Source organism: Cydia amplana, chromosome 27 (assembly GCF_948474715.1).
Source record: "Cydia amplana chromosome 27, ilCydAmpl1.1, whole genome shotgun sequence".
Lineage (NCBI taxonomy): Eukaryota > Metazoa > Arthropoda > Insecta > Lepidoptera > Tortricidae > Cydia > Cydia amplana.
Genome location: NC_086095.1, coordinates 6,476,440 through 6,503,336, shown reverse-complemented (window position 1 = coordinate 6,503,336; position 26,897 = coordinate 6,476,440). Strand labels below are relative to the sequence as shown.

The 26,897-nt window shown below is 37.9% G+C and overlaps 4 protein-coding genes across 4 annotated transcripts in view; 3 read left to right on the top strand and 1 right to left on the bottom strand.

Moving 5' to 3' along the window:
- Positions 1–383: 383 nt before the first annotated feature.
- Positions 384–11,333, top strand: LOC134660430 (uncharacterized). Its single transcript, XM_063516172.1, has 5 exons — positions 384–402; positions 9,303–9,412; positions 10,512–10,643; positions 10,842–11,034; positions 11,155–11,333. The coding sequence occupies exons 1-5, from the start codon at positions 384–386 to the stop codon at positions 11,331–11,333; spliced, it is 633 nt and encodes a 210-aa protein (XP_063372242.1).
- Positions 11,334–12,181: 848 nt separating this feature from the next.
- Positions 12,182–13,504, top strand: LOC134660554 (zinc finger protein 26-like). The gene has a single exon (XM_063516328.1). It carries the CDS (start codon positions 12,449–12,451, stop codon positions 13,430–13,432), a length of 984 nt encoding a protein of 327 aa, XP_063372398.1. The 5' UTR covers positions 12,182–12,448; the 3' UTR covers positions 13,433–13,504.
- A 1,649-nt stretch (positions 13,505–15,153) lies between these two features.
- On the bottom strand, positions 15,154–18,124 carry LOC134660429 (uncharacterized). The gene is made up of 3 exons (XM_063516171.1): positions 18,085–18,124; positions 17,245–17,485; positions 15,154–15,288 (listed from the first exon to the last, which is right to left on the bottom strand). Exons 2-3 carry the CDS (start codon positions 17,482–17,484, stop codon positions 15,154–15,156), a joined length of 375 nt encoding a protein of 124 aa, XP_063372241.1. The 5' UTR covers position 17,485; positions 18,085–18,124.
- Positions 18,125–23,844: 5,720 nt separating this feature from the next.
- LOC134660510 (serine/threonine-protein kinase BRSK2) overlaps positions 23,845–26,897 on the top strand; it is a 56,130-nt gene continuing 53,077 nt past the window's right edge. Inside the window, exon 1 of the mRNA XM_063516282.1 lies at positions 23,845–24,225. The gene's annotated coding sequence lies outside the window, so the exon portion shown is untranslated. The remainder of the gene's footprint in view (positions 24,226–26,897) is intronic.

Sequence of the window (26,897 nt, the reverse complement as noted above, 5' to 3'; positions counted from 1 at the left end):
ATCGTTCGCACACGTTTCTGCTGGTTAAAAGTTAAAATTCGTTTAAATCTTTAAATAATGTACCTATAGGTACCTCTTTCTTTCTAATGCAATTATTGTTAGGTATATCTGTTATTAATTATGAAAATCACAAAAGGTTATTACGATAAGGAAATTGACGTGTTTAAAACACCAATGACATGTACGAATGATTCACATTTATTGTTGTAACCAATATGGCTGCCAGGAAACCTGCAGCTGAAACCATTATCCTTATGATATTCCCGTGCTATTTACATTATAATATAATATTAATCAATAGTGCAAAGTTGGGGAGTTTGGTGATGTGATGTTGGGAAAATATGGTGATGTTTTTAATAATTTTGTGTGTTACTGTGGCTACAATGGGAGCTGGTAGCTCCGGTAAGCATACCAACATACATAATAAATAACTGGGAGACCAAGCTTTGCTAGGAAAACATATAAAAACTCAAAAATGCGCGTTTTCCCAGAGATGAGATCTACCTAGATCGATTTTTCGCCCCCGAAACCCCCCATTTAGCAAATTTCATCGAGATCGTTAGAGCCGTTTCCGAGATCCCCGAAATATAATTATAAATAAATACCGTCAACCGGGGTGAATGGGGACAAAACTTTAAAATTGATTTACCTGAAAATTTCTCAAAAAAACTCACAAAAATTGCTTCATTCGATTTATTCAGAAAATTAGGATAATTATCATTCGAATGAAAATAATAGTAAGTACCTAGTATGATACAATTTATGTGAGTATAGTTATTAAAAAAATTTCAAGTAGGTAATTCACATTGAAATTTTGTCCCAATTCACCCCAGCCATACCTATTCACCCCGGTTAACTTTTATTGACGGTCTACTTTTTTTTATACCACATCGGTTGCAAACAAGCATACGGGCCGCCTAAGCAGTCATCGTAGGCTATGCGTTTACAGGGTATTAGATAGATAGTTATGTCAATAGAGTAGGTATGTGCGGAAAGAGAAGAGTCGTGGAATATATGGGGCCCAAATGGCCCAATACATTCTACGTCTATTTCGATATAATTAATACAATAAGGTTAGGTGGTATAAGAGCTATACGGCAATAGAAACAAAACAAAAAAAAAAAAAAAAAAAAAACCTGTTAAAAAATGAAAAATGTAAGAGGGGAATCGTTTTAAATTTAAGTTAAAAAACTGGTTGATTGAAATAGTACATTATTGTCGAGGATCGGAAGTAGCTACTTGCAGGCTGAGGATTCGTTTTAAACGGACGACCTTGGGAGTCCGTTTAATTGAATCCGAAGCCAGCAAGTAGCCTTCCAGCCGAGTCATATATAGTGCTTTTCTCAAAAATGGTGCAAGAGGGCATTTCTATTTAAAGTTGTACCATGACTCAATTGACGAGTTGAAAATATATTTTGCATTATTTGGTACTTTTTCATGTAATTCTATGAGTAAATATATTCTAGTTTACCAAACACCAAAGAGAATCGTCATATTTTTAGGATAAACCAGTTAAAATTAATATTTAATAGGATGAGGGAGGTTTTTTGTGGTCCGTTTGGTTACAAATGGTTTTTGATGTAGTAAATAAACGACATACTTGAAGCAAATGTTTTTATGTTCAAAGCTTAGAACTGTTAATGAACAAACTAAAAACAATCATCATTGACCGATTAAGAACCAACATTTTTCATAAAAGGGAATTTTAGGTGGTTTGGTTACGAGGTGACCCCAAATCGTACCTTATTTTTAGGTTTATTAAATAGTTATTGGTATTACTGCCATGTGACGAATAACAATCATTAGAATTAACAAAACGTGTAATTATTGTCAAAAAATTTAAATATTTTAGCTTTTAAACATTAAATAAACAATAAAAATACTTTTGAAAACAAGGGGACATTTCCAAATGGACACCCATGTAACTTAATGGATAAAGTAAAGACGAGATCACAATAATCAAAAATTTACACAAATACTCAGTGAATAAAAAAAGGACTACAATATATGTACTAAAATCAGTAGATAGAGTTTTAAACATAAAAAAACTCAATATTACTTCATAAAATATTACTTATTACTTGCACATGAATTAAATAAGTACAGACAAAGTCACGGTAAAAACTACATATACTCAATGTGCGTGCGACTTTACCGTGTCTGTTTGGTTACATTTTTCTAGTCCGGTTATATGTTACGCTTCAAATTGTTACCAAACGGACGTAACGATTTGTCTGGGCCAGAATTAAATATATTCAAAATAATGCAAAACTAACCACAATATTCAACTTATTTATTTGACAAATAACAGTATGAGACATAGTTTTATTTAATATAAACAGTATTTCAGTTACTTAAGGTTTAAGCTGCATAAACTGTTGAACAAAACGGACAAAAAATTAAGTAAAATTACAAGTCAACTCCAGCAGGCCACGATGGTCACGATTTTGACCGTTTCAAATCAAATTTAACGTTTAAATAAGCTTTATCTATGGTCACAGGTTTGCCAGGATAAAATAAAACTAATAAAATAAAAATAAAATGGTAAAAAATATTTCGCTACTTGTCGAAAATTGCGTAACCAACCCGGACTATGTCCGATTCGCTAATTCGGGGGGACAACGGTTTTATTGAATTTAAACCCTATTATGGATGTTTTTAAAGCTGTTTTTCATCAATTACGCATTTTTCAACATTTAAACTATGCCAGGAATGCATTACTTGGTGTTGCCTTCATAGAAAAAATATGTGTAAAAGTCCATCAAAAGTTGAAGTTGGTGAAGGGGACAGTACTACGAGGTGATTTTATCATATCTAAAAACCTGATTTTAAGTAAGAAAAAAGTGATTTATTGAGCATTAAACTTAATAAATGATGTGTCCATATAATATATTTCAATAAAAAACATCATTAGTCCAGTTAAAAAATTCGTCTTAAGAGTAAATCGCAAAAAATGCAAGGGGACATGCGAAAAACTCAAGGGTACAACTTTAAATAGAAATGCCCAAGAAATAGAAATATTTTACAGAAGCAACGTTCAAATTTTCACAGAAAAAGGTAAAACTATTAAAAATATTTGCTTGCCGCCTTAAAAAAAAAAAGAAGTTCTGCTGAAAATACGCCAACCTATTTGAGACACCTAAATAGTCGCGGTACCAACATTAAGCCTGTAACAGAATATCGCATCGCACCGCGACCTTAGAGCGTCGCACCCATAAGTGAGAGCGAGAAAGAGATAGGTATCTGTTTCTCGCTCTCACTTATGAGTGCGACGCTCCAAGGTCGCGGTGCGGTGCGATAGTCTGTTAAAGGCTTTATAATAATAAGTGCTGATCATCTGTTTGGCTGTTTAAGGGACCTATGCCTTCATTTGATATGGCCATTTAAAGTTTTAAAAAGTTTGGAACTCGTTAAATAATGGAATTTGTATGCAACATTGCAGTCCCGAAATCGAGACTGCAATGTTTTTAACTTTTTAATTTTTTGACTGACCATAAACTACGCACTTCGCGACCAATTTTTTAACCGGCAACGTCGACTTTGCCGTTCATTTTTGAGAAAATGTATTTTACAACCTTATTGAGTTTTTTCTGGAATCACCAGTTTGTTAAGTATAAGTGAGTCAGTAAGCTAAGCTATAGTATAGTTAGTAGTTTTAAGATAATATTGTATGCTCGAAATGGGCAACTGTTGATTCAATACCTATCTCCTGTATATGACATCTTATGTACTTACACAGTTATCAATTTATAAATACTTTACTTTACTTGTCGCGAAAATAAACAGTTTTCATTTTTTTTACAGCTTCACCTGTAGTAGACCTCAGCGTCACTGGATTACCTGACGACAGTTGTAAAATAATTGACAAAGTTAATTTTAAGAAAACATGCACTTATGCTTTTAGCGCCATGGCACTCGGAGACAAAATTCCCTTAAACTGCACCTTAACCGGAATACTTGCCGAAGACTACCCTATGAGTTTTGGAGATATACAGACAATAGGTATGATTTATGAATATTGTTATCATGGGAACCTGGAGTCCGCTTGGCAACTACTTAATCCCAAGAATTGCCACTAGTTTTTACGAAATAAATGAATATGAAAGAAAAATAAAGATAACTTTTGAACCATGGGTCCAAAAAAATTAAAAAGAATCGTAGAAACAGAGCTTAAGAAAAACATTAAATGAAAACTATAGCGAACATGATCACTTTAGCCGATTTTAATTAATTGTTACAAAAAGTCTTCTCTTCTTAGTAAAAATTCGTACAAAGGGTATAGCCGGGTAAGCATGGCCAAACTGCCCTTAGCGAAAAAAACAATTTCCTTTTACTGGATTATTAACCTATGTATATGTAGTGCTTTCACCAAATATTAAGCCTCAAATGCTTCAGATTTTAAAAAAAATGCAAAAAAAGAAAAATCATTTTTATTTTATTACAGCCAAAGTACTAATCCGATTTCTTTGTAATTTGGGTATGTTGTATATACAATTAAGGTCGCTTTCTGAAAAAATTAATATTGAATTATCTCTTAAAATAATAGTAAAAAATTTAGATGAAAATTTTCAGAAAAATAAAAAAAATACATGCGAGATAGCGACAGTTATCAAATTTACATATTTCATGTAGAATTTAATAATGTTTAACATATATTTTTTTCAAAAATTAAAATCGGGACTAACAGTGTTAAAAACTCGAATTTGTAACATCCCATAATACCTTCTCTTCATACAAAATAACTTGTACGTTATACTAGAAAGTTATATTCCCAACGCAATTTGAATTTAGAACGCGACTTATTTCGCTGAGCGCGGACCTTAAACTCCGTGGCTGTATGCGGCTAGGGCGAACGGCATTCAGAGATTTAAAAAGCGGCCAAGTGCGAGTCGGACTCGCCCATGAAGGGTTCCGTATTTAGGCGATTTATGACGTATAAAAAAAAACTACTTACTAGATCTCGTTCAAACCAATTTTCGGTGGAAGTTTACATGGTAATGTACATCATATATTTTTTTTAGTTTTATCATTTTCTTATTTTAGAAGTTACAGGGCCCCCCCTTTTACCACTTTGGAAGTGTCTCTCGCGCAAACTATTCAGTTTAGAAAAAAATGATATTAGAAACCTCAATATCATTTTTGAAGACCTATCCATAGATACCCCACACGTATGGGTTTGATGAAAAAAACATTTTTGAGTTTCAGTTCGAAGTATGGGGAACCCCAAAAATTTATTGTTTTTTTTTCTATTTTTCTGTGAAAATCTTAATGCGGTTCACAGAATACATCTACTTACCAAGTTTCAACAGTATAGTTCTTATAGTTTCGGAGAAAAGTGGCTGTGACATACGGACGGACAGACAGACGGACAGACGGACAGACGGACAGACATGACGAATCTATAAGGGTTCCGTTTTTTGCCATTTGGCTACGGAACCCTAAAAAAAGCGCGGGAACAGGAAAATAGGCACGAATTTTATACAGAGCGTTAACGATTGAAAAATGTATGTTCCTTTGATGAATAAAATACGTCACATTCTAAATTCAAATTCGTAAAGACTGCGTTCACAATATACTTCATTCGTTTATGACTACTTAGCTTTGCTTGTATGAAGAGAGAGTATTATGGGATGTTACAAATTCGAGTTTTTCACACTGTTAATCCCGATTTTAATTTTTGAAAAAAATATATGTTAAACATTATTAAATTCTACATAAAATATGTAAATTTGGTAACTGTCGCTATCTCGCACGTATTTTTTTTATTTTTCTGAAAATTTTCATCTCAATTTTTTACTATTATTTTAAGAGATAATTCAATATTATTTTTTTCAGAAAGCGACCTTAATTGTATATACAACATACCCAAATTACAAAGAAATCGGATTATTACTTTGGCTGTAATAAAATAAAAATGATTTTTCTTTTTTTGCATTTTTTTTTTTAAATCTGAAGCATTTCAGGCTTAATATTTGGTGAAAGCACTACATATACATAGGTTAATAATCCAGTAAAAGGAAATTGTTTTTTTCGCTAAGGGCAGTTTGACCATGCTTACCCGGCTATACCCTTTGTACTGCGAAAGCGCTGCGAAAGTACTCCTTTTGCTTGTATAAATGTACTTACTAATACAGAATTATAGATAGACTGATAACTACGGAACCCTACACTGAGCATGGCCCGACATGCTCTTGGCCAATTTTTCTTGCGTATACATACCTATATTAATTAGTTTTTATAAGTATTCATTAAAATTATCGTTTTTCTATTGGTTTTTAGCCCTCAAAAGGCAAACTATTACAACACTACCTAATGAAATTACCCTAAAGGACAAGAATGACACAATAGAATGTAAAGCGAGGAGAAAAGGCGGTTTCATTTATTCTGTTGTTGTACTTCTTAACTACATCCCGCCACCGTCTACTCCATCTACCACCCAGGCAACACGTAAGTATCTACCTAATTCAACCCTTTTTAGGGTTCCGTAGCCAAATGGCAAAAAACGGAACCCTTATAGATTCGTCATGTCTGTCTGTCTGTCCGTCTGTCTGTCCGTCCCTATGTCACAGCCACTTTTCTCCGAAACTATAAGAACTATACTGTTGAAACTTGGTAAGTAGATGTATTCTGTGAACCGCATTAAGATTTTCAGACAAAAATAGAAAAAAAAAACAATAAATTTTTGGGGTTCCCCATACTTCGAACTGAAACTCAAAAAAATTTTTTCATCAAACCCATACGTGTGGGGTATCTATGGATAGGTCTTCAAAAATGATATTGAGGTTTCTAATATCATTTTTTTCTAAACTGAATAGTTTGCGCGACAGACACTTCCAAAGTGGTAAAATGTGCGTCCCCCCCCCCCCCCCCTGTAACTTCAAAAATAAGAGAATGATAAAACTAAAAAAAATATATGATGTACATTACCATGTAAACTTCCACCGAAAATTGGTTTGAACGAGATCTAGTACGTAGTTTTTTTTTAATACGTCATAAATCGCCTAAATACGGAACCCTTCATGGGCGAGTCCGACTCGCACTTGGCCGCTTTTTTAGCTAGGGTTCCGCATCCAAAGGGTAAAAAACGGGGCCCTATTAACACTAAGACTCCGCTGTCCGTCTGTCTGTCTGTCTGTCACAAGGCTGTATCATGAACCGTGATAGCTGGGCAATTGAAATTTTCACAGACGATATATTTCTGTGGCCGCTATAACAACAAATACTGAAAACAGAATATCTGAATAATAAAGCTGAAGAGGGTCGAAAGTCTGTACATGGAAGATATTCGAAAAAAAGTTGGCTGGGGAATCTGGGGATCTGGGGATACAGAACACATTCCAACAGTTTTTAGAATTTTTGTCTGTTTATTGCCGTGTCCAGACGAGACAATTTTTCGCCAATCTGATGAAATTGTCCGATCGAACCAGGCCGTGCGGACGCAAACGCCAATTTGGCTCGCCGATTCGATTGCCCGATCAAATCAGCAGGTGCGGACACAAAAATGCCAATTTTCGAGGTTATCTATGGAATGCTAGGACAGTTCGTCGAGTGTGTAGCCGGTTTTAAAATTGGTGATTAAACTGTGTACGTGTGGACGCTAGATGAGATTGGCGCCAATTATTTTCCTGATCAAATCGCCTTATTTGAACGCGCATCACGTGAAAACGGCTGAACAGATCATTTTCTGTATACTTTTTTGTCAACGACCCACTTTCAGAGCATGAGAAATGAAAAATACATATTTTTATTTATTTCTCCAGCGGGCACTGACATATCTACAGTTCAAGTGCCATCACCTACAGTTTTAGAAAGCAAAGGTAGCGGGTCTGTGGCAGGTAAACTATTTAACTTTTAAACAACTTGTAAACCTAAATTAATTGATCGATGAAGTTCCGTCCGTACCCAAAGGGTAAAAACGGGACCCTATTACTAACAATAAGACTCCGCTGTCCGTCTGTCTGTCACCAGGCTGTTACCACTGTTACTTATGAACCAGGGATGTTGCGAATATCCGCATCCGCTACCGCGGAACTTCCGCATTATTTTCAACATCCGCATCTGCATCCGCATCCGCATAAAATCGATGCGGAGTTTAATGCGGATGTGGAACAGGTCGGTACAGGAACGTCTTAGCATCGGCGTAGTGCTAGACTGCTAGGTAATTTAGTCATTAGCCAAAAAAACCTATTAGAAATGAGCAGTCAAGCGTGAGTGGGACTTAATGTACGGAACCCTTAGAACGCGAGTCCGACTCGCACTTGGCCGGTTTTTTGAAATACATATAAATTACTAAAACCTATATGTTATTTATTACCAAAAAACAACATTTATTGCAAAAACTTAAATATAAATACAAACTAAAAATATAAAAAATAACTATTTACTAAAACCCGTCCCGGGCTGTCCCTGACGCAAAGGTGCCCATTACTAAAATGTAATATTTGACGTTTTTTATGTATCTATCTTAACATCCGCGTCTGCGGATGTGAGCCTTTAAAAATCCGCAGCCGCATCCGCATCCGCATCCGCGGATGTCAAAAAATCGGCATCCGCAACATCCCTGTTATGAACCGTGATAGTTACACTACTTAAATTAGACAGTTGAAATTTTCACAGATGATGTACATGTTGCCGCTATAACAACAAATACTAAAACCAAATCTCCCATACAGCAAACGTGATTTTTTTGCCGTTTTTGCGTAATGGTACCGGAACCCTTCGTCGCGAGTCCGACTCGCACTTGGCTGGTAGAGTCAGACCGAGAAAAGTCTGCAGCGATTTTGATAGCCCACGCAGTGCAAGTGTCATTTTAAACGTCAAACTTCTATGAATTTATGACGTGTAAAATTTTACACGCCGGCGATGGCCCATGTGTACTGGTGCCTTTAGTGTGAGTGTCAGTTGCGTTTCGATCGTTACGGAGCGTAAGCGATTGGCATGTTGGCTACTCGGCCTGAGAGGAAAATGGGGACTGCGTTTGTATGGAGAAGCGGTCGTCAAATTTCCTCTTTTAGATTTAGATTAAGTTAGATCACTGATCAGGGGTCACCAAATGGCGGATGCGGACCGCCGACATATTTTTTTTTGCTTATTTAATATACTCAAAGAGAAACGGACCGCGATGCTAATTTTATTTTAAGAACAGGACCCCTGAAGAAACTAATTGGTGACCCCTGAATTAGATTGAGATGCTACAGATTTTTAGTATTTTTACATACAATACAATACAAATCTTTTTTATTGCACAACCTCAATAGAACATTTACAGAGAGACACGCATAATACATGAAGACTCTTTTCAGGAAGTGTATCTCCCTGGTGGCTTAAGTTCGTGCTGGGTGGTAGTACAGCCATAATTGCACTTTGCGTCCTGGTGTGCGTTATTGTGTACTGTCGCAAGAAGAAACCGCTGGTAAGTTGGCAACTTTGCCCATGTAGTAAACTATGTCATAGAGAAAAAAATACATAGAGTGCTCACTCCATACATCAGTTTTAGTACCAAAAAGACTATTAGCATCTAGCATCGAGTAGCGGAACTATCAGTACTGCTACTTGACAATAGATGTAGCCACCGACCGGAAAGTCTTATGCTGTTGAGATAAGACTTTCCGGTCGGTGCTACATCTATTGTCAAGTAGCAGTACTGATAGTTCCGCTACTCGATGCTAGATGTAGACACTGAAATTAATAGTCTGAACTGATGTATGGAGTGAGCACTCTATGACTAAGTATGTTGAGCTAGCTAAAATGTGTACTAGGTGGTTGCTCTGTACCTATTACTTTTTACGTCGTGGTATGCATGATTGCGTACTATCGCAAAAAACCGCCGGTAAATTGTCAACTTTGCCCGCTTAGTAAATTATACCATTCTATGAATATGTGCCTGAAATAAATAATTTAAATTTCAACTACACTTTGTATCATACTGGTTCTCTCTTGATTTCCCCTTTCCAGTAATTAGAAGCATAGAGAAATATAATTAAAGAAAAATTGGTAACTCCATACATCAGTTTTCTTACAAAAACGCGAGTTATTTCGTACCTATTCGCCATCTAACGTCAAGTAGTGGAACTATCACCGCTACTTGACACCAGATATCACAAGTGTCGCTACTGACGAAATTTTTACAACTAAAACAATTTACAACGAATATTATAAGCAGAAGGAGTTGAGAATAGACTTCCGGTGCATCCGGTTATATAATTAGCTGAAAATTGTTGAGCATTAAAGATTTACTTTGCCGCGACATCTATTGTCAACTGGCAGAACTGATAATGTCCACTACTTGACGCTAGGTGTCGACTACGAAATAACTCTCGTTTTGGTAAGAAAACTGATGTATGGAGTTGCCACACTTTCTTTACTTATATTTCTCTATGATTAGAAGGTAGAAATTGACCTTGGTTTTGTCAAAACAAATTTCATTTGTGGCTATGACCAGTGGGGGAAACTGCAGCGTTCGGTCGTTCTTGGCGGCTCCATTAATATTGATATACATATTTCCCTTCCAGCCAGAAGATGTAACCTACGCAAACTTGACCAAAGATCAAAAGAACTACGCGACCCTACCGATGCCAGCACCGAGGACCCTGCAGAATGTCAAACCGAAGGTGACAGTTGAGGGCACCTACAGTGAGCCAAAGGTACACAGTGAACCACGCAATAAAACTGTGACAACGAACGAAAATTTTAATCACAATGGCAGATTGGTTAATCGTTTGATCAATGATACATTTTCATATTAACCATACATGTTGTCCACAAACTACGACCAGCAGAAGTATATAAACTATTTTGCTATAGCAAATTTCTTATTTGTGAATTATTATTTATTTTTCCAGGACTCCCAAGACATGAGCGAAGCCCTATACGCCGACCCGAACCGTTTCAAGGGTTCCGAGACTTACGCCGAACCGTACGTTAAGTCCGGCTCCAAACCGTGTACTTACGCCGAACCGAACAAGGCAGATTATGCGGAACCTTACATGCCTAAGGAAGGGAATTATGCTGCAATTGGAAGTCAATCAGAAGGAGGTTATGCTGCAATAGGCAACCCTGAAGGAGGCTATGCTGCAATTGGTAACTCTGAAGGAGGTTATGCTGCAATAGGTGGCTCAGAAGGGGGTTATGCTGCAATCGGTAACTCTGGAGGAGGTTATGCTGCAATCGGTAACTCTGAAGGAGGTTATGCTACAATTGGTGTAAATAATAATGAGAATAATGAATTGTACGCAAAACCTATTCCTAAGTCTCAGAGACCATTTAAGGCGACAGATGAGTCGGATTATTCAAACGTTTTGAAGGATTTGTACGCGATTGTGAAGAAAAAGTGAAGATTGATTAATATTAAGGTTAATTTTAATTGATATCCTAATATAGGTATGTAAGGTAAACGTCCCAGTGCTCGACATGCTAATGTTTAATATATGACACTCTGTTGTCACCCCTATAGCTATTGATTTAAGATTAAGTATAGAAAAATGGCATGTACTGGAACAGTGACGAGCACTCAAACGTTTACCTTACCTGAGGTTCCCAGGAAAAGTACGTTTTTTTTTTCTAGATTTTACACATCGTTTTCATTTCTACTTGTAGAATCAAAAGGACCTAATCCATACAAAAAACAGTGACAGACCATATAAAATCGTGACAAAACGTACTGGCCCCGTAGCCAACATGCCAATCGCTAAAGCCCCCTCCAGACTATGTGCGTGAATCGCGAGTGAAGCCGCGAACGCGAGTGTGGAATCGATTTCGCTGTCTGCGAAAAGCGAAAATCGTCTCCACACTCGCATTGGCGGCTTCGCGACGCGATTCGCGCACGAGTGTGGAGGGGGCTTAACGCTCGTAACCAACTCGCGTTTCGATCACTACGGAGCGTAAGCAATTGGCACGTTGGCTACGCGGCCGGGGCCCACCGTAAAAATCGAAATTTGGTTCGGTGCGGTAGTGTGTTATGGCTTTTATAAACACACGAAAGCTTCTGGCATAGTAACATTGTTTACTTTTATTTATAGTTTTGATTAAACATTTAGAAATATTTCTTGTTTTATTTTTATAATTTACCATTATTTATTTTAATGTTATATTTCACATTATATTGCGCTATTCTATACAACAATACAACTCAGTAAACTTAATGACCTGAATTTTACTCTGGCAACTGAAACTCTGTCAAAATTAAAAAGTTATCACTGTCATTAACCGCTTAAAAAAAAACCAACGCGCTTCGCTTCTCTTTTGGAATTTATGGTACTGTAACAAGGCTTCCTTTTGTGTCTCGCCCCGTGAATGCTGTAAATTCGGTGCAAATCATATCAACAATGCACAATTAAAGCTTCTATAACGACGGGCCGCGCGTACACGAATTTGATTACACGTCCCCGTTATTACGGATCAATATCGAGATTGCGTTGCGTCGCGATGCTGTGATAGCGTCGCTCTTTAAATGGAGGCAAAGTCAGGCTCAGGCGTTGGCGTTCACCACCATTGGATGAAAAGCATGATGGAGCCGGCCGGCGGCGAGAAATCGAGCGATAATCGTCAATCGGTGAAGCGAGAGAAAATGGCGGAAGCCTACAACGGGTCGGAAGTGAATTACTCGCAAGACTCCCGGTTCCGATGCGACGTATGTGATCTGACGTTCGAAGGGATGGAATATTTGATGCTGCACAAGAAATTCCACGGGAATGACAAGGATTCCGGGCCAGTTTCCCGTGACCCCGAGCCGCAGAGTCACAAGGAAACGGCGAAGAAACGTCGTAAGTTCCGCTGTGACCAGTGTGATGTCAAAGTCAACAGCCAGTATCACCTGGACATCCACCGCAGTAAGCATGAGGGTGTCACCTCCAAGAAGTACATTTGCGAGGTATGCGACCGTAGTTTCGTGGCGGCTCAGTTCTTGAAATCTCACATGCAAACTCACTCGGCGACCAGCACTATTAATTGTGAGATTTGCAACAAAAATTTCACCGGGCAAGCTTATTTGAAGCTTCACATGCAGCTACATAACGATATAAAGAAGTTCAAATGCTCTAAATGCGATGAGATGTTTCCGACTAAGAACTGTCTTAAAGTTCACATGAAGAAACATACGAAAGTGAAGAATTTCAAGTGCGATATATGCAGCAAGCTCTTCGTTTCGAAGATTACAATGGAGAAGCATAAGCTTACGCATGAGGGGCAGCCAGTGGACTGCCTGGTTAAGTGTCCGCAGTGTGACCGTACGATGCACTCGTCACTTCTGCGCACACATCTGGCCCGTGCCCATCCTCCGAACATCGATGATGATGTGAAGCGACCCTATAAATGCTCGACCTGCGGAAAGTCTTTCATCGTGAAGATCAACCTGAATTTGCATATACGCGTCTGCCATCCGGACCTAGCCGAACCCGAGGAGGAGGAAGAAGATGTTATGACGGATAACTCTTAGTTTTATTTCTTTACTCTGTAATCTATCATGTATTGGATTAAATATAATTATACTTTTTTATTCTAACCATTAGGAGTTGTTTTTGTTAACCTGACCTTGGTTTTTGTGTTGGATTAGTCATTGAATGCAAAAAGAAACTAATGACATGTAGATCCGCGTCTATTTGTTTGTATGTATGTATGTGTGGTATAAACTAAAAAAAAACTACTAAACGGATTGTCATGCGGTTTTCACCTATTAATAGACTGATTGTTGAGGAAGGTTGAGGAATATAATTTTCACCTCAGCAGCTCGAACAAGGGTACTTTGCTACTTAAAAACAGTGAGCAAAATCGCATTTTGCTCACTGTTTTTAAGTAGCAAAGTACCCTTGTTCGAGCTGCTGAGGTGAAAACTTAATTGTTGGTATATCTTAAGAAAACATGAGTGAATAGGTAAGTGATGAAGAAGGAATACATTTTTCGGGTTCTCTAATTATGTTCTCACTGCTGAGGTGAAAAGTTTTGTGAACTACACGAGATTAAAGTTATTTACATCTCGTGCGCTTTTGAGTCCCTTACTACGCTTAAGATTCTAAATTAGATCTAGTATAGAATCTTTCGCTTGCACGGGACTCAAAATAAGCACTCGAAGAAATATCAAACTTTGATCTCTTGTTGTACAAATAACTATTGTATTGTTAAGGTTTTGTGTAACCCGTGGGTCACTAGTATCTAGGAATTTAAAAAATGTTTAACCTTTTGGACGCCAATGACCGATATATCCGCACCGTAGGTTCAACGCCAAAGACCGATTAATCGGTCACAGAGCAACATGCAAAGGTTAATTTAACCTTTTCGACGCCGTGTCAAACACAAAAGCTGTCACGCTGACGCCACGTCACCGAAGTGTCAAAACTGAAATTGAACTTTATGCATATGCACGTAGGTCTATGTTGCTCTGTGGTCTGTGACCGATTAATCGGTCTTTGGCGTTGACCTACGGTGCGGATATATCGGTCATTGGCGTCCAAAAGGAATTTTGCAACGATTTACTAGATTTATTTTTATGATATAGGAGGCAATTGAGCAGACGGATCGCCTGATGCTAAGTGGTTACCGCCGCCCATGGACACCCGCAACACCAGAGGGGTCGTAAGTGCGTTGCCGGCTTTTAAGATAGGAGTACAATCTTTTCTTGAATTGAAGGTCTTCTGGTAAAGGTGGTAAAATATGTTGTAAATTAATTAAAACCTGTAATCCAGGCGGGAGTATAATTTTTACACCCGTTTATTAACATCTAGTTTTTAAGTTTCGATGTAAGTAGACCAACACTGGATTTTAAAATCTTAAATAAGCAATTTTATTTATTTATTAAGGCCTTCATCTTGAGAGTTTATGTAATCATTAAAATAAAACAGTTAATTTCCTCTTAACATATTTACTATAATTTTATCATGAATAAATAGAATTATAATGATTAATTAATGAACATTTATGATATGTAGGTACAGAACTGCATGAATAATCGTAGTGTGTAAGTTTAGCTTTATTTGTACATAGTTAGATTAGCTAGTTAGTAAGTAGTAATATTTGTACGCCTGTCATGGCAAAACAAGAACCGTTCTGTAATGAAATATTGAACACCTATGTATATACACGCTTGTTTAATGCAAATTGTATTTATTACTAATTATTACATTAAATTGTGGTATGTTACAAAAAAAAAAAACGATCATTCATTTATTGCGAGTATAACGCTGCTACAGTCTCCATTTTGTCTTCTTTAACTTCTTGATCTTTTTTTTCTTCCACCTTATCTTCTTCTTTCTTTGCTGCATCAGCCTCTGCTTTCTTCTCAGCTTCCTCTGCCGCTTGCTGTAAATAAAATACATGTTCATATTGATTATGTTGCCACTCGCCGCTAGATGGCGCTGTTATCAAAGAGGATTTGTACAAGTTATGTGACAATAAATTAGTAATATTTATTATGAATCCTAAAAATTACAATGTCAACATGTGAATCTTAAATAGACGTAGTGCATTTTTCATCGTATTTTCACGGAAACGTACGAACGTATCTTTGCTATTTCAGTCTCTTTACAAAAAGCACTGAGGTTGACTGAAGCATAGAAAAATAAATACATAGAGTGCTCACTCCATACATCAGTTTTAGTACCAAAAAGACTATTAGCATCTAGCATCGAGTAGCGGAACTATCAGTACTGCTACTTGACAATAGATGTAGCACCGACCGGAAAGTCTTATGCTGTTGAGATAAGACTTTCCGGTCGGTGCTACTTCTATTGTCAAGTAGCAGGACTGATAGTTCCGCTACTCGATGCTAGATGTAGACACTGAAATTAATAGTCTGAACTGAACTGATGTATGGAGTGAGCACTCTTGTCTTACTATATTTCTCTATGACTGAAGTAGCATGACAAATACGAACGTTTCCGAGGAAAACGATGGAAAACAATTATACATACATCTGTACTATATTCTTAGCCTATTTGTGTGTCCCACTGCTGGGCAAAGGCCTCTCCCCTGGTTCTCCATGACTCCCGATTCAGCGCTTCTTCCGGCCAGTTGTTAAGGAAGGCGTCAAAGTCGTCCCGCCATCTCTGCCTTGGCCTTCCCCGCCCACGCTTCTTCGTCGGCATCCACTTGGTGGCTATATTAGCCCACCTATCCGGATCAGGGATGTTGCGGATGCCGATTTTTTGACATCCGCGGATGCGGATGCGGATGCGGATTTTTAAAGGCTCACATCCGCGGATGCGGATGCGGATGCGGATGTCAAGATAGTACCATAAAAAACGTCAAATATTACATTTTAGTAATTTTTATTTCAAGAAACCGGCCAAGTGCGAGTCGGACTTGCGTTCCAAGGGTTCCGTACATTAAGTCCCACTCACGCTTGACTGCTCATTTCTAATAGGTTTTTTGGTTAATGACTAAATTACCTAGCAGTCTAGCACTTACACCGATGCTAAGACGTTCCTGTACCGACCTGTTCCACATCCGCATCCGCATTAAATCCGCATCGATTTTATGCGGATGCGGATGCGGATGTTGAAAATAATGCGGAAGTTCCGCGGTTGCGGATGCGGATGCGGATATTCGCAACATCCCTGATCCGGATGCATATAGACGTGGCCGGCCCAGTCCCATTTGAGTTTTTTTGCCAACGTCAGCAATGCGAGTTCTAGAGCGCAGCGTGATTTGAAACAATCTCAGATCTCTCACCTTAGCCTTCAATAAGTATATCCTCATCCTTCTTCTGCTGAAGCGTCTGGCTGACCTCCCTGATGACGGCTAGCTGTTCCAGCTGCTCCTCCCGCAGCTGATCAATGCGAGTTCTAGAGCGCAGCGTGATTTGAAACAATCTCAGATCTCTCACCTTAGCCTTCAATAAGTATATCCTCATCCTTCTTCTGCTGAAGCGTCTGGCTGACCTCCCTGATGACGGCTAGCTGTTCCATCTGCTCCTCCCGCAGCTGATCAATGCGAGTTCTAGAGCGCAGCGTGATTTGAAACAATCTCTCACCTTAGCCTTCAAGATATCCTCATCCTTCTTCTGCTGAAGCGTCTGGCTGACCTCCCTGATGACGGCTAGCTGTTCCAGCTGCTCGTCCCGCAGCTGATCAATGCGAGTTCTAGAGCGCAGCGTGATTTGAAACAATCTCTCACCTTAGCCTTCAAGATATCCTCATCCTTCTTCTGCTGAAGCGTCTGGCTGACCTCCCTGATGACGGCTAGCTGTTCCAGCTGCTCGTCCCGCAGCTGATCAATGCGAGTTCTAGAGCGCAGCGTGATTTGAAACAATCTCACCTTAGCCTTCAAGATATCCTCATCCTTCTTCTGCTGAAGCGTCTGGCTGACCTCCCTGATGACGGCTAGCTGTTCCAGCTGCTCGTCCCGCAGCTGGTCGAAGACCTTGACGACCGACACGTCCTTGTCCAGCTCGACGATGAACTGGTCGAAGCGGCCGCGAAGGACGGCGAAGCGCTCCGGCGTGACGGTGGTGAAGTAGCGGCTGTGCTTGCTTAAAGATGGCGCCGCGGTCGTCATTCTGAGGAACAAGACATTTATTATTTATGGAAGTTACTTTTTAACCTTTTAACCGCCGTAGACAGATATATAAGACATACAAAATCGGCCTTATTTTGCCGCGGTCTGATAAATAAGACAAAACTTCGTGGAACTTCGTACCCCCCGGCGAGACGAGCACGCTCGATGACGAATTCTATTGCGGTTAAAAGGTTAAAGCCTACAGTCGGACATTCTACACGAGCCTGTGGGTTAGGTAACATATAGAAAAATATAGTATATAAGCATAGAGTGCTCACTTACGTAGGTACATGAGTTTTGGCATAGAGAAATATAGAGTCTGTGCGGAAAGAGAAGAGTCGTGAAATGTATTGGATTCCATACATTTCACGACTCTTCTCTTTCCGCACAGACTCTAGAAAGTATAGAGTGCTCACTTCATACATGTATCAGTTTTGGTACCAAAAATACCATAAAAATACTATTATTTTCGTAGTCGACATCTAGCATCGAATAGCGGAATTATCAGTACCGCTACTTGATACTAGATGTCTTAGTGAGTAGCTGTTCACGAAAATTGTATTGAACAACAATGTACAACTAATATTTGTAAATCTTTACCTGATTTTCTTTATACACAAGATACAAACAAGTCGGTTATAAAAATACAACTGATGGAAAAAAGAACGTAAACAAATTTAGGTTTCTCAACAAATCAGGGGTTAGCAACATTTTTTAATTTACTTAGGCCTTAATAATAATAAGGCCTCTCCAAACGTATGCGATATCCGATGCGTTGGGCCGATACCCAACAGAGTGAGATGGAGCGATAATAAAGGGACCCACAGATTACCAGTTCGCCGGACAATATCAGCCTGTCAGTTGTTCGGAACTGTCACCTTTTGCGTTTAATTGACGGGCTGATATCGTCCGGCGAAATGGTAACCTGAGGGGCTATTGCGAAAACAGAAGTTGCACGGATCTTTCTCTTTTACTCCAATGATGATGCGATTTTGTGATTTTCGCGGTTTAATCAAACAACGGATCGCAATCGTTGATAGAATACGTCAATCGAAAATTAAATAATGTACGGATATTAGTCACGTGACTTTTCGTAGCATCTATCATCCCGATCCCGATACATTTTTTCTATTCGTTTGGCGTCTGTCGATGTACGATAATCATCTTGAGGCCTACCTAAACAATCTTTACGTGTCTTTTTATTGAAAAAAAAAAGTCACGGCAAATACGAGTATGTAACAATCATACGTTTATTTACATTATTTTGCTTTCATAATAAGTAATAGTTACTGATTTTTAAAAAGCGTTTTCCAATTAAAAGACACGTCAAGATCGCATAGGCTTTTTCTAATGCTAAAAAAACGAACTACATATAGCCGAGGCACACAGTAACAGTATCATTTACCTTCAGACAGGACATATATGCTTGTTAGTCACAATACTCACAATCTTTATAAAATAGGTATTTTATTTTTATAATTACAAATTAAAATTATAAATTTAAAAAAAAGACAACGCTTCAAGTCGTTCCCGGCGCAAAGGTGCCCATGATGCTCGCAGCATTGCCACGCTGGATTACCAGGGACAGCCTTTGCACGAGGAACGACTCGGTGCGGGGGCCTTCCCCTTTCTGTCTGAGTCGACGTCCTAAGTCGCGTGTGCGTTTTTATAAAATAAAATGTTGACAGCACCTGGGATCAAAAGTTACTTTAATTAATAAAACTTCAGGGCATTAATTATAAGTTCAATGGGTATCATTATTAGCATAAAAATAGACTTGCTAATGGCGCTCCCGCATAGTAATATACTTTACGTTGACATTACGGTATTTTATTTTAATTTCAGGTTTGTATATGAAAGTAAAAGGTATACAATGATAATGACAGAGAGAGAATGCCACTAGGCATTAAGTCCGCCATTTGTATTTTTTTTGTATTTTGTGCAATAAAGTTTAAATAATTATCTATATGTCGGCGACGGATGGTCCCGATGGCGGTGGGCGCGTGGGGGTAGTACCTAGATGTATTACTTCACAGCCAAAATAGTAGGTATGCTACCTACGCATGAAATAAACATTCGGACTCATTAACCATACTAGTGCCTACTATTATTTGAGTACTAAATAATAAAAATAACTAAACGATCTTACGATGGAATCGGAATTCAATAAAAATAAAAAGATCACATGAAATCGTTCAAATCTTTATTTAAGTCAAACTAAACCGGTTCCAACCCTACACCTCTGACCCGAGAAGATTTAACCCGGCAACAAACTCGGCGGGACACATCTTTTCAAAACAACACATAGTTTCTTTATTTTACAAAAGTAAGCTTCTAATGGCACATAAGAAATCAAAATAACACTTGGAATAAAACACTTAGCTAAACGGTTAAACAACGTGAGAATCTATAAGCTTTCAGAATAATCCTTCAGGTGTAAGCCTTCAGGAACGTAGCGAATTAGGCACGAGCTTGGCTAACGTCCGATCTCTAGCGCGATCCGATCAAGAAGAAGGAAGCCAGTCCCAGCGGCGGAGCCAACCGTTCCCCCCTCCAATTCAAGTTGGTAAACCTGCCTGACCAGTCTACCAACATAACGACAAAAATGCCTGCTCGTGCCTACGTTCACTCAAGATACTACGTCATCTTGACGTTCCAAAGCCTTCTACCTGTCATTTAGTTCAACAATACGCCAAACATTGCTAATCGATTTTATACAGGCGTCTAACTATGAACTGCAATGCTGCAATACGTCTTTCTGGTGTCTCGCTCCGACACGGCCGTCCTGCGTTACACACGTCCTCGTGTGTGGGTGTATGCATTTGATACTGAAACAAAACATACAGCACAGTATCTCATCGCTCGGTCATTCCTGACCAACAATTTGGGTCTCACTCAAATTACTATTAAAATCAAACTTTGTTATCAATCAAACCAGAAAAAATAATTGTTCAAAATTACTTTAACAATACTCAATTCTCTAGTCAAAAAATAGTCCATCGAGCAACGACTAAATAAAAATAATCATCAGTAATCATCGCCGCTATCTAACGGATACACACCAATAATCATCGCCTCCATCTGGCGGATACTCTCAAATTTATGTGAAAACAAAACAATCCCAAACATCAAAAACACAAATCACAACAGCTCTAATTCATTGCTCGACAGTGTCACTACTATTGTCGTCAATATCAATTTACAGGGAAATTATCTGGCATAAAAAAAAATTGGTCATATGTGATCTACATTTTTGTAAGACATCTTAAAATAAATAACATTCTGAATTGATAGTTCCAATTTTACTCGTATGAACACAGTACATAAACGGGAATTCATTTTTAACAAAACAACACCAGTCCTTCGGTGCATTGCCAGTCCTTCGGCAGATACCAGACCCTCGTCAGAAGTAACCATCTCAGCCGCGTAAGTGCTACTCCTCGCAAAGAGCATTCTGCACATAAAAAGCAGACCACGTGCACCTCTTACATGCTCCGGTACTTCTGATGCGGTCACTAAACAATACCCAGTCCATCGGGCATACTTTCAGTCCATCGAAAGCAAAACAGTATTGCCCAGTCCATCGGGCGTGCCTTCAGTCCATCGAAAGCATGACAGTATTGCCCAGTCCATCGGGCGTGCCTTCAGTCTATCGAAAGCAAAAGAGTAGTGCCCAGTCCATCGGGCGTAATTTCAGTCCTACGAAAGTACAAGCTTTCAATCCATCGAAAGCACAAAAAAATGTTAAGAGTGAATCCCGGAAAGAAAATAAACACAGGTGTTACAATCATGTAACTCAGAATTACTGACACTATCAGCGTCAACTGATCGACTGACACTGAACTTTACTGATCAAAATAACTGAAAATCGCTTTTTACTTTAGCTTTTACAACAGAAACTCGCTCAAGAGTTCTAAACAGATGTAAGACATCTCAAAATAATCCCAACGAAATGGGAACTGCTCACCAGCTTAATAAAGTATGATGCACGCGACCAAGTCAAAGGTGGTGGTGGTGAGGTCCAACCCAAGCACGGAGGCTGATCCTTTCCGCTTGCCGTTGCCGTTGCTGCGGCAGATTGCGAGAGACACGATGTGGTTCAACATAGCTGGCTGATACTGAAATCATCATTTGCACGGTATCAGGTTTATCATGAATGCAGGCTATACTCAAAAGGTTTATGAAATGCAAGGTAGCAGACACAAAAAAACATGTTTCCAATGTATACGGGACTTCAAAAATCTCAGAATAAAATTTAAACTTCAATGAGTGCGTTTTATTTCCTTCTATGAACAAACAAACACGTGTTCCAAAAATAAGTAACACGGTAAATAGGCCAATACGAAAAGTGACAGTTTATTAGTTACGTTCGACTGTTATGCTTCGCCATTACACTCAAAATAAAATTCAGTAATAAACAATTAGAACGAAACCTGTCCTTTTATTTCCAAATCTCCAGCACAGAAGATACTGCACAGCTGCTTCTGTGTCACGGGCGTAATGGTGTCTGCAAGTTCGCTCGGCTCTGGCTGCAGGACACTGTAACATTAATTTTCATATGCGTAGCTCATGTTTCCATAGTATGCACGATTTGTGATCTATCACGGCATTACGAGCAATAATTTGTCGCAATTTTATTAATTACTAAACATTACAGGGTAAAGATTACATAATGCTTGCATTGGCAAATCAGCAGGATCAATTTCTAACGGTGCATTGTATTTTTATGAAAAAAAATATTTTTCGAGGGTAGATGCACAAGTGAGCGATGAAATAATATCACGTCGCGACAGCCAATATTTGATTTCAATTAACAATATGGATTTCACATCAAAATAAATTAAGATCACTTAGATTTCAACGGATTTTAAAAATTAATTGTATTTTCAAATCAATTATTGAGGGTAGATTCACAAGTGAGCGATGAAATAATATCACGTCGCGACAGCCAATATTTGATTTTAATTAACAATATGGATTTCACATCAAAATAACTTAAGATCACTTCGATCTAAATGGATTACAAAAATTAATTGTAAAGAAACGCGGCGATACCAGAGATGACGTCACGTAACGACCGCCCGCTATGCTCGACTGCCTCAATCATAATTCACAATTTCACAATAATTCTCACCAAATAACAATGAATTACACTCACCATTCAATCAAGGTTAGACACGTGAGCTTACCATTACAAAGTGTCCAGATTATGGAATGTAGGTCACCAGAAATACACCACGCTCCCAGGTGACTGTGTAAGCAATACATGAAACTCCGCATCTATCCCACTTCTGATGTCGGCGACGGATGGTCCCGATGGCGGTGGGCGCGTGGGGGTAGTACCTAGATGTATTACTTCACAGCCAAAATAGTAGGTATGCTACCTACGCATGAAATAAACATTCGGACTCATTAACCATACTAGTGCCTACTATTATTTGAGTACTAAATAATAAAAATAACTAAACGATCTTACGATGGAATCGGAATTCAATAAAAATAAAAAGATCACATGAAATCGTTCAAATCTTTATTTAAGTCAAACTAAACCGGTTCCAACCCTACACCTCTGACCCGAGAAGATTTAACCCGGCAACAAACTCGGCGGGACACATCTTTTCAAAACAACACATAGTTTCTTTATTTTACAAAAGTAAGCTTCTAATGGCACATAAGAAATCAAAATAACACTTGGAATAAAACATTTAGCTAAACGGTTAAACAACGTGAGAATCTATAAGCTTTCAGAATAATCCTTCAGGTGTAAGCCTTCAGGAACGTAGCGAATTAGGCACGAGCTTGGCTAACGTCCGATCTCTAGCGCGATCCGATCAAGAAGAAGGAAGCCAGTCCCAGCGGCGGAGCCAACCGTTCCCCCCTCCAATTCAAGTTGGTAAACCTGCCTGACCAGTCTACCAACATAACGACAAAAATGCCTGCTCGTGCCTACGTTCACTCAAGATACTACGTCATCTTGACGTTCCAAAGCCTTCTACCTGTCATTTAGTTCAACAATACGCCAAACATTGCTAATCGATTTTATACAGGCGTCTAACTATGAACTGCAATGCTGCAATACGTCTTTCTGGTGTCTCGCTCCGACATATAAATAATCGATATTATAAAGTTTAAATAAAATGATAATAAATTATAAAGAACGTTTTATTTTTTATAAGTATCAAATGTGGTAAGTGACTTTGCTTAGTAAGTTTCTTTTATTGATGTGTGCAATAAAGAGTATTTGTATTGTAATGAATTGCAAGCACATATTTAATTTATCATAATTTTATAAAAAAATATATGGTTGCTTTACATATACAATATGTTTATTAATTACTACTACTGCACCAAAACAAAAACAAATTAAATAGTTTGTGTTAAAATAAAATGCGTGAAACGAAACGCAAAACCACCCCTGCGAGGCTAATGACTCACTCTTCACCCTCGGCCGATCGCTCCCGAGCCTCCCCGAGCCCCCTCGGCCCGCGCGCTCCGTGCCGCACCGAAAACACACCAAATTCACAATAATTATGTAACACACATAAGTTTTTTAATAAAAAAAATATCAAGTGAAATGTCTTTGACGGAACGTCGCGTTCGATCGTTCGCGGGTGTTGTTAAATTAGTTTTTAAAACGGACTATAGTGAAAACAGATATTGATTTTCTGGTGACGTCCCGTGAATGCGGACTGTGTTATTACAGTGTACATATACGTATATATGTAGTGTAATTTATTTATAGTAAGTGCAACGAAGTGTTTCAATCAAATATATAACAAAAAAATCGAAGCATAATAGAAATATCAGTGCCTTTACAATTAAAGATAAATTAGAAAAAATGCAGTTTAAAAATCAATCATAAACGCATTCTAATTGGATTAAATATTTATTTTTCTAATTAAATGCAGGTATAAAATTATAAAAAAAATAACAAAAACATACTTTTAATAGACGACATGTTTATATCAAATTCAAAATACAAATCAAAATTTAGTTATTACTGTTTAGTTATTGCGACTAAAAATATTAGGCACCAATTCTCGATCGATAGTTCAATCTAAAGCTAGACGTGGGTGGTTCTATTTTTAACTTTGTAATCGCACTATCTATGGTTTTGCGTATGTCTTGCAAGGATATCGAATGAATAACTCAAGATTACATTTACTAATTCCTATACACATACATTTATCTCCAGATTAAATAATTATATTCAAACAAAAATATTATTGTAAATAAGAGGAAAAAAATGCTATTGGATAAATCAATCTAACCTTTCAAGCAATTCCAAGCACCTGTCGCCAAAAGGTAATAGAACTATTACTAGCGTTTGCTGTTCATATGTTTGAAGCATATCTTATTCATAATATAGTTTTACCTTTTCAATAAAAATTTTGGGTAACTATATGTTGTATTTTGAACATCATTTTATAACAATAGGTTTGACGACGAAATATTTTCGACATATGTAGAAAATATAAGCATTTAAAATGACAGTGTATTTACGCATTTACAAGTGCAAATCTCTTTGACTGTAAATATAAATACCTAATCAAATTTGTAATTTATCTAATTGTGTGCTTATGTAATACTACAATACGAAGTTATATTATAAGAACGTGTTTATAAACGTACGGTAATATCAGTGTTATAAAATAATCATCAGTTGCAATGATCCTTCGAACCGGATGACTGGAAATAATGTGTCTAAAAGTTTAAATTTAAACTAATATTCAAAACACACGAAAATGCTACGAAAGCGTAGCGTTTGTAGCAAGCTTAGCAATTACATATTAACCCGAATTCAGATTTGATAAATACGATACCAATTTGATGATTAATATTTTTTAAATAAAAAGATCCCCTATAGGCCTTGTATTAAGATTCCGTTACCTTTAGATGCTGCGAGGCACTTTGGACATTGGGTTATTTCGTTATTTGGCGTCGTATGGTATGACATAATCAAAGTTATACATTTATTTGACGACCGGTCTGGCCTAGTGGGTAGTGACCCTGCCTGTGAAGCCGCGGTCCTGGGTTCGAATCCCAGTAAGGGCATTTACTTGTGTGATGAGCACAGATATTTGTTCCTGAGTCATGGTTGTTTTCTATGTATTTAAGTATTTGTATATTATATATATCGTTGTCCGAGTACCCACAACACAAGCTTTCTTGAGCTTACCGTGGGGCTTAGTCAATTTGTGTAATAATGTCTTATAATATTCCTATAAGTATTCTTATTGTCCTATAAGTTCGCCTTTGTACATAACATTCTTATTTTTGTTTTGTTTTTGTCCGTTTTATGTAAACCTGTTTATGTGCAATAAAGTGACATACATACATACATAATTAGACATACATACATATTTATTTATTATTTATTTATTATTTGACGTTTACACTTTGTTCTATTCAATTCGGTACAAAGTTAACTTAGACGGACTCTAAACGCATATTTTCGCAGCGTACACAATTTTCTTAAACTACTTAATCTATGCACCTTAACACATTCAGTGCCAGCGCGAGCTACGCGCTACGAGCGTAGCCGATAACACGGGAAAAACCGTATGTAGCGAAAAGCGCCTACGAACAGTGAAATCCCCTAGCGAGTCGCTGGCAGTTAATGTGTTAAACTAAATTACCTCGCTTGGCAAATACAAGTACTTAGCAAGTCTCCGTACAAAGACAGTTAATACCCTAAAGAGCCTGCATACCCAGTAACATTGGAAGCGTGCCAACTAGTCTAGCTCCTACGAATTGAAGTTATGGAGGAGAAAATTGCTATCTGATAACGATTATTATCGTATTCATAAGACGTTAGGTCACGTAACTCACGTAACATATCTATCAATCACCTGAAGCACTACCATGAGTTCCGTAAATGACAGTCGATAGTGAGAACGTTAAGGAAAATGTATGGAGTATTTGTACAGTGCCTCTACCGGTCACTTAAAGAACTAAAAATTTCAACTGGTACCATGAGTTCCTAACGTTTTTACGTAAGTTTTCTATCCATGCCTAACTTCACACCTAAAACGCTCTCTTTCTAACTATGTAAAGAAAACTGAGCCAGAATTATACAAGTTAATTACTTTACGCCGTTTACGCGAATAAACGTGACAGATGTCATCGAAAAATACGTGCGTTTTCGACGTTACATTTCTGTCAACTTGTAAACACAACAAATAAACATATTTTTCACGATTATCTTTGCAATTTTCAACGTAGTATGTATTTATTTATATCAGTACGTGAACTCCAGGCAAAACTATACGGAATAAATCAATTAGTAGCTCGAAAAAAGGCTGATTTGATACAAAGGTAATGAGTTATATTTACTCCTATTTCTGCTGTTTAGTTAAGTACATTTGCAAAGATCACACTACATACGAGCAGTTTTTGCTTTTAGGCATGAA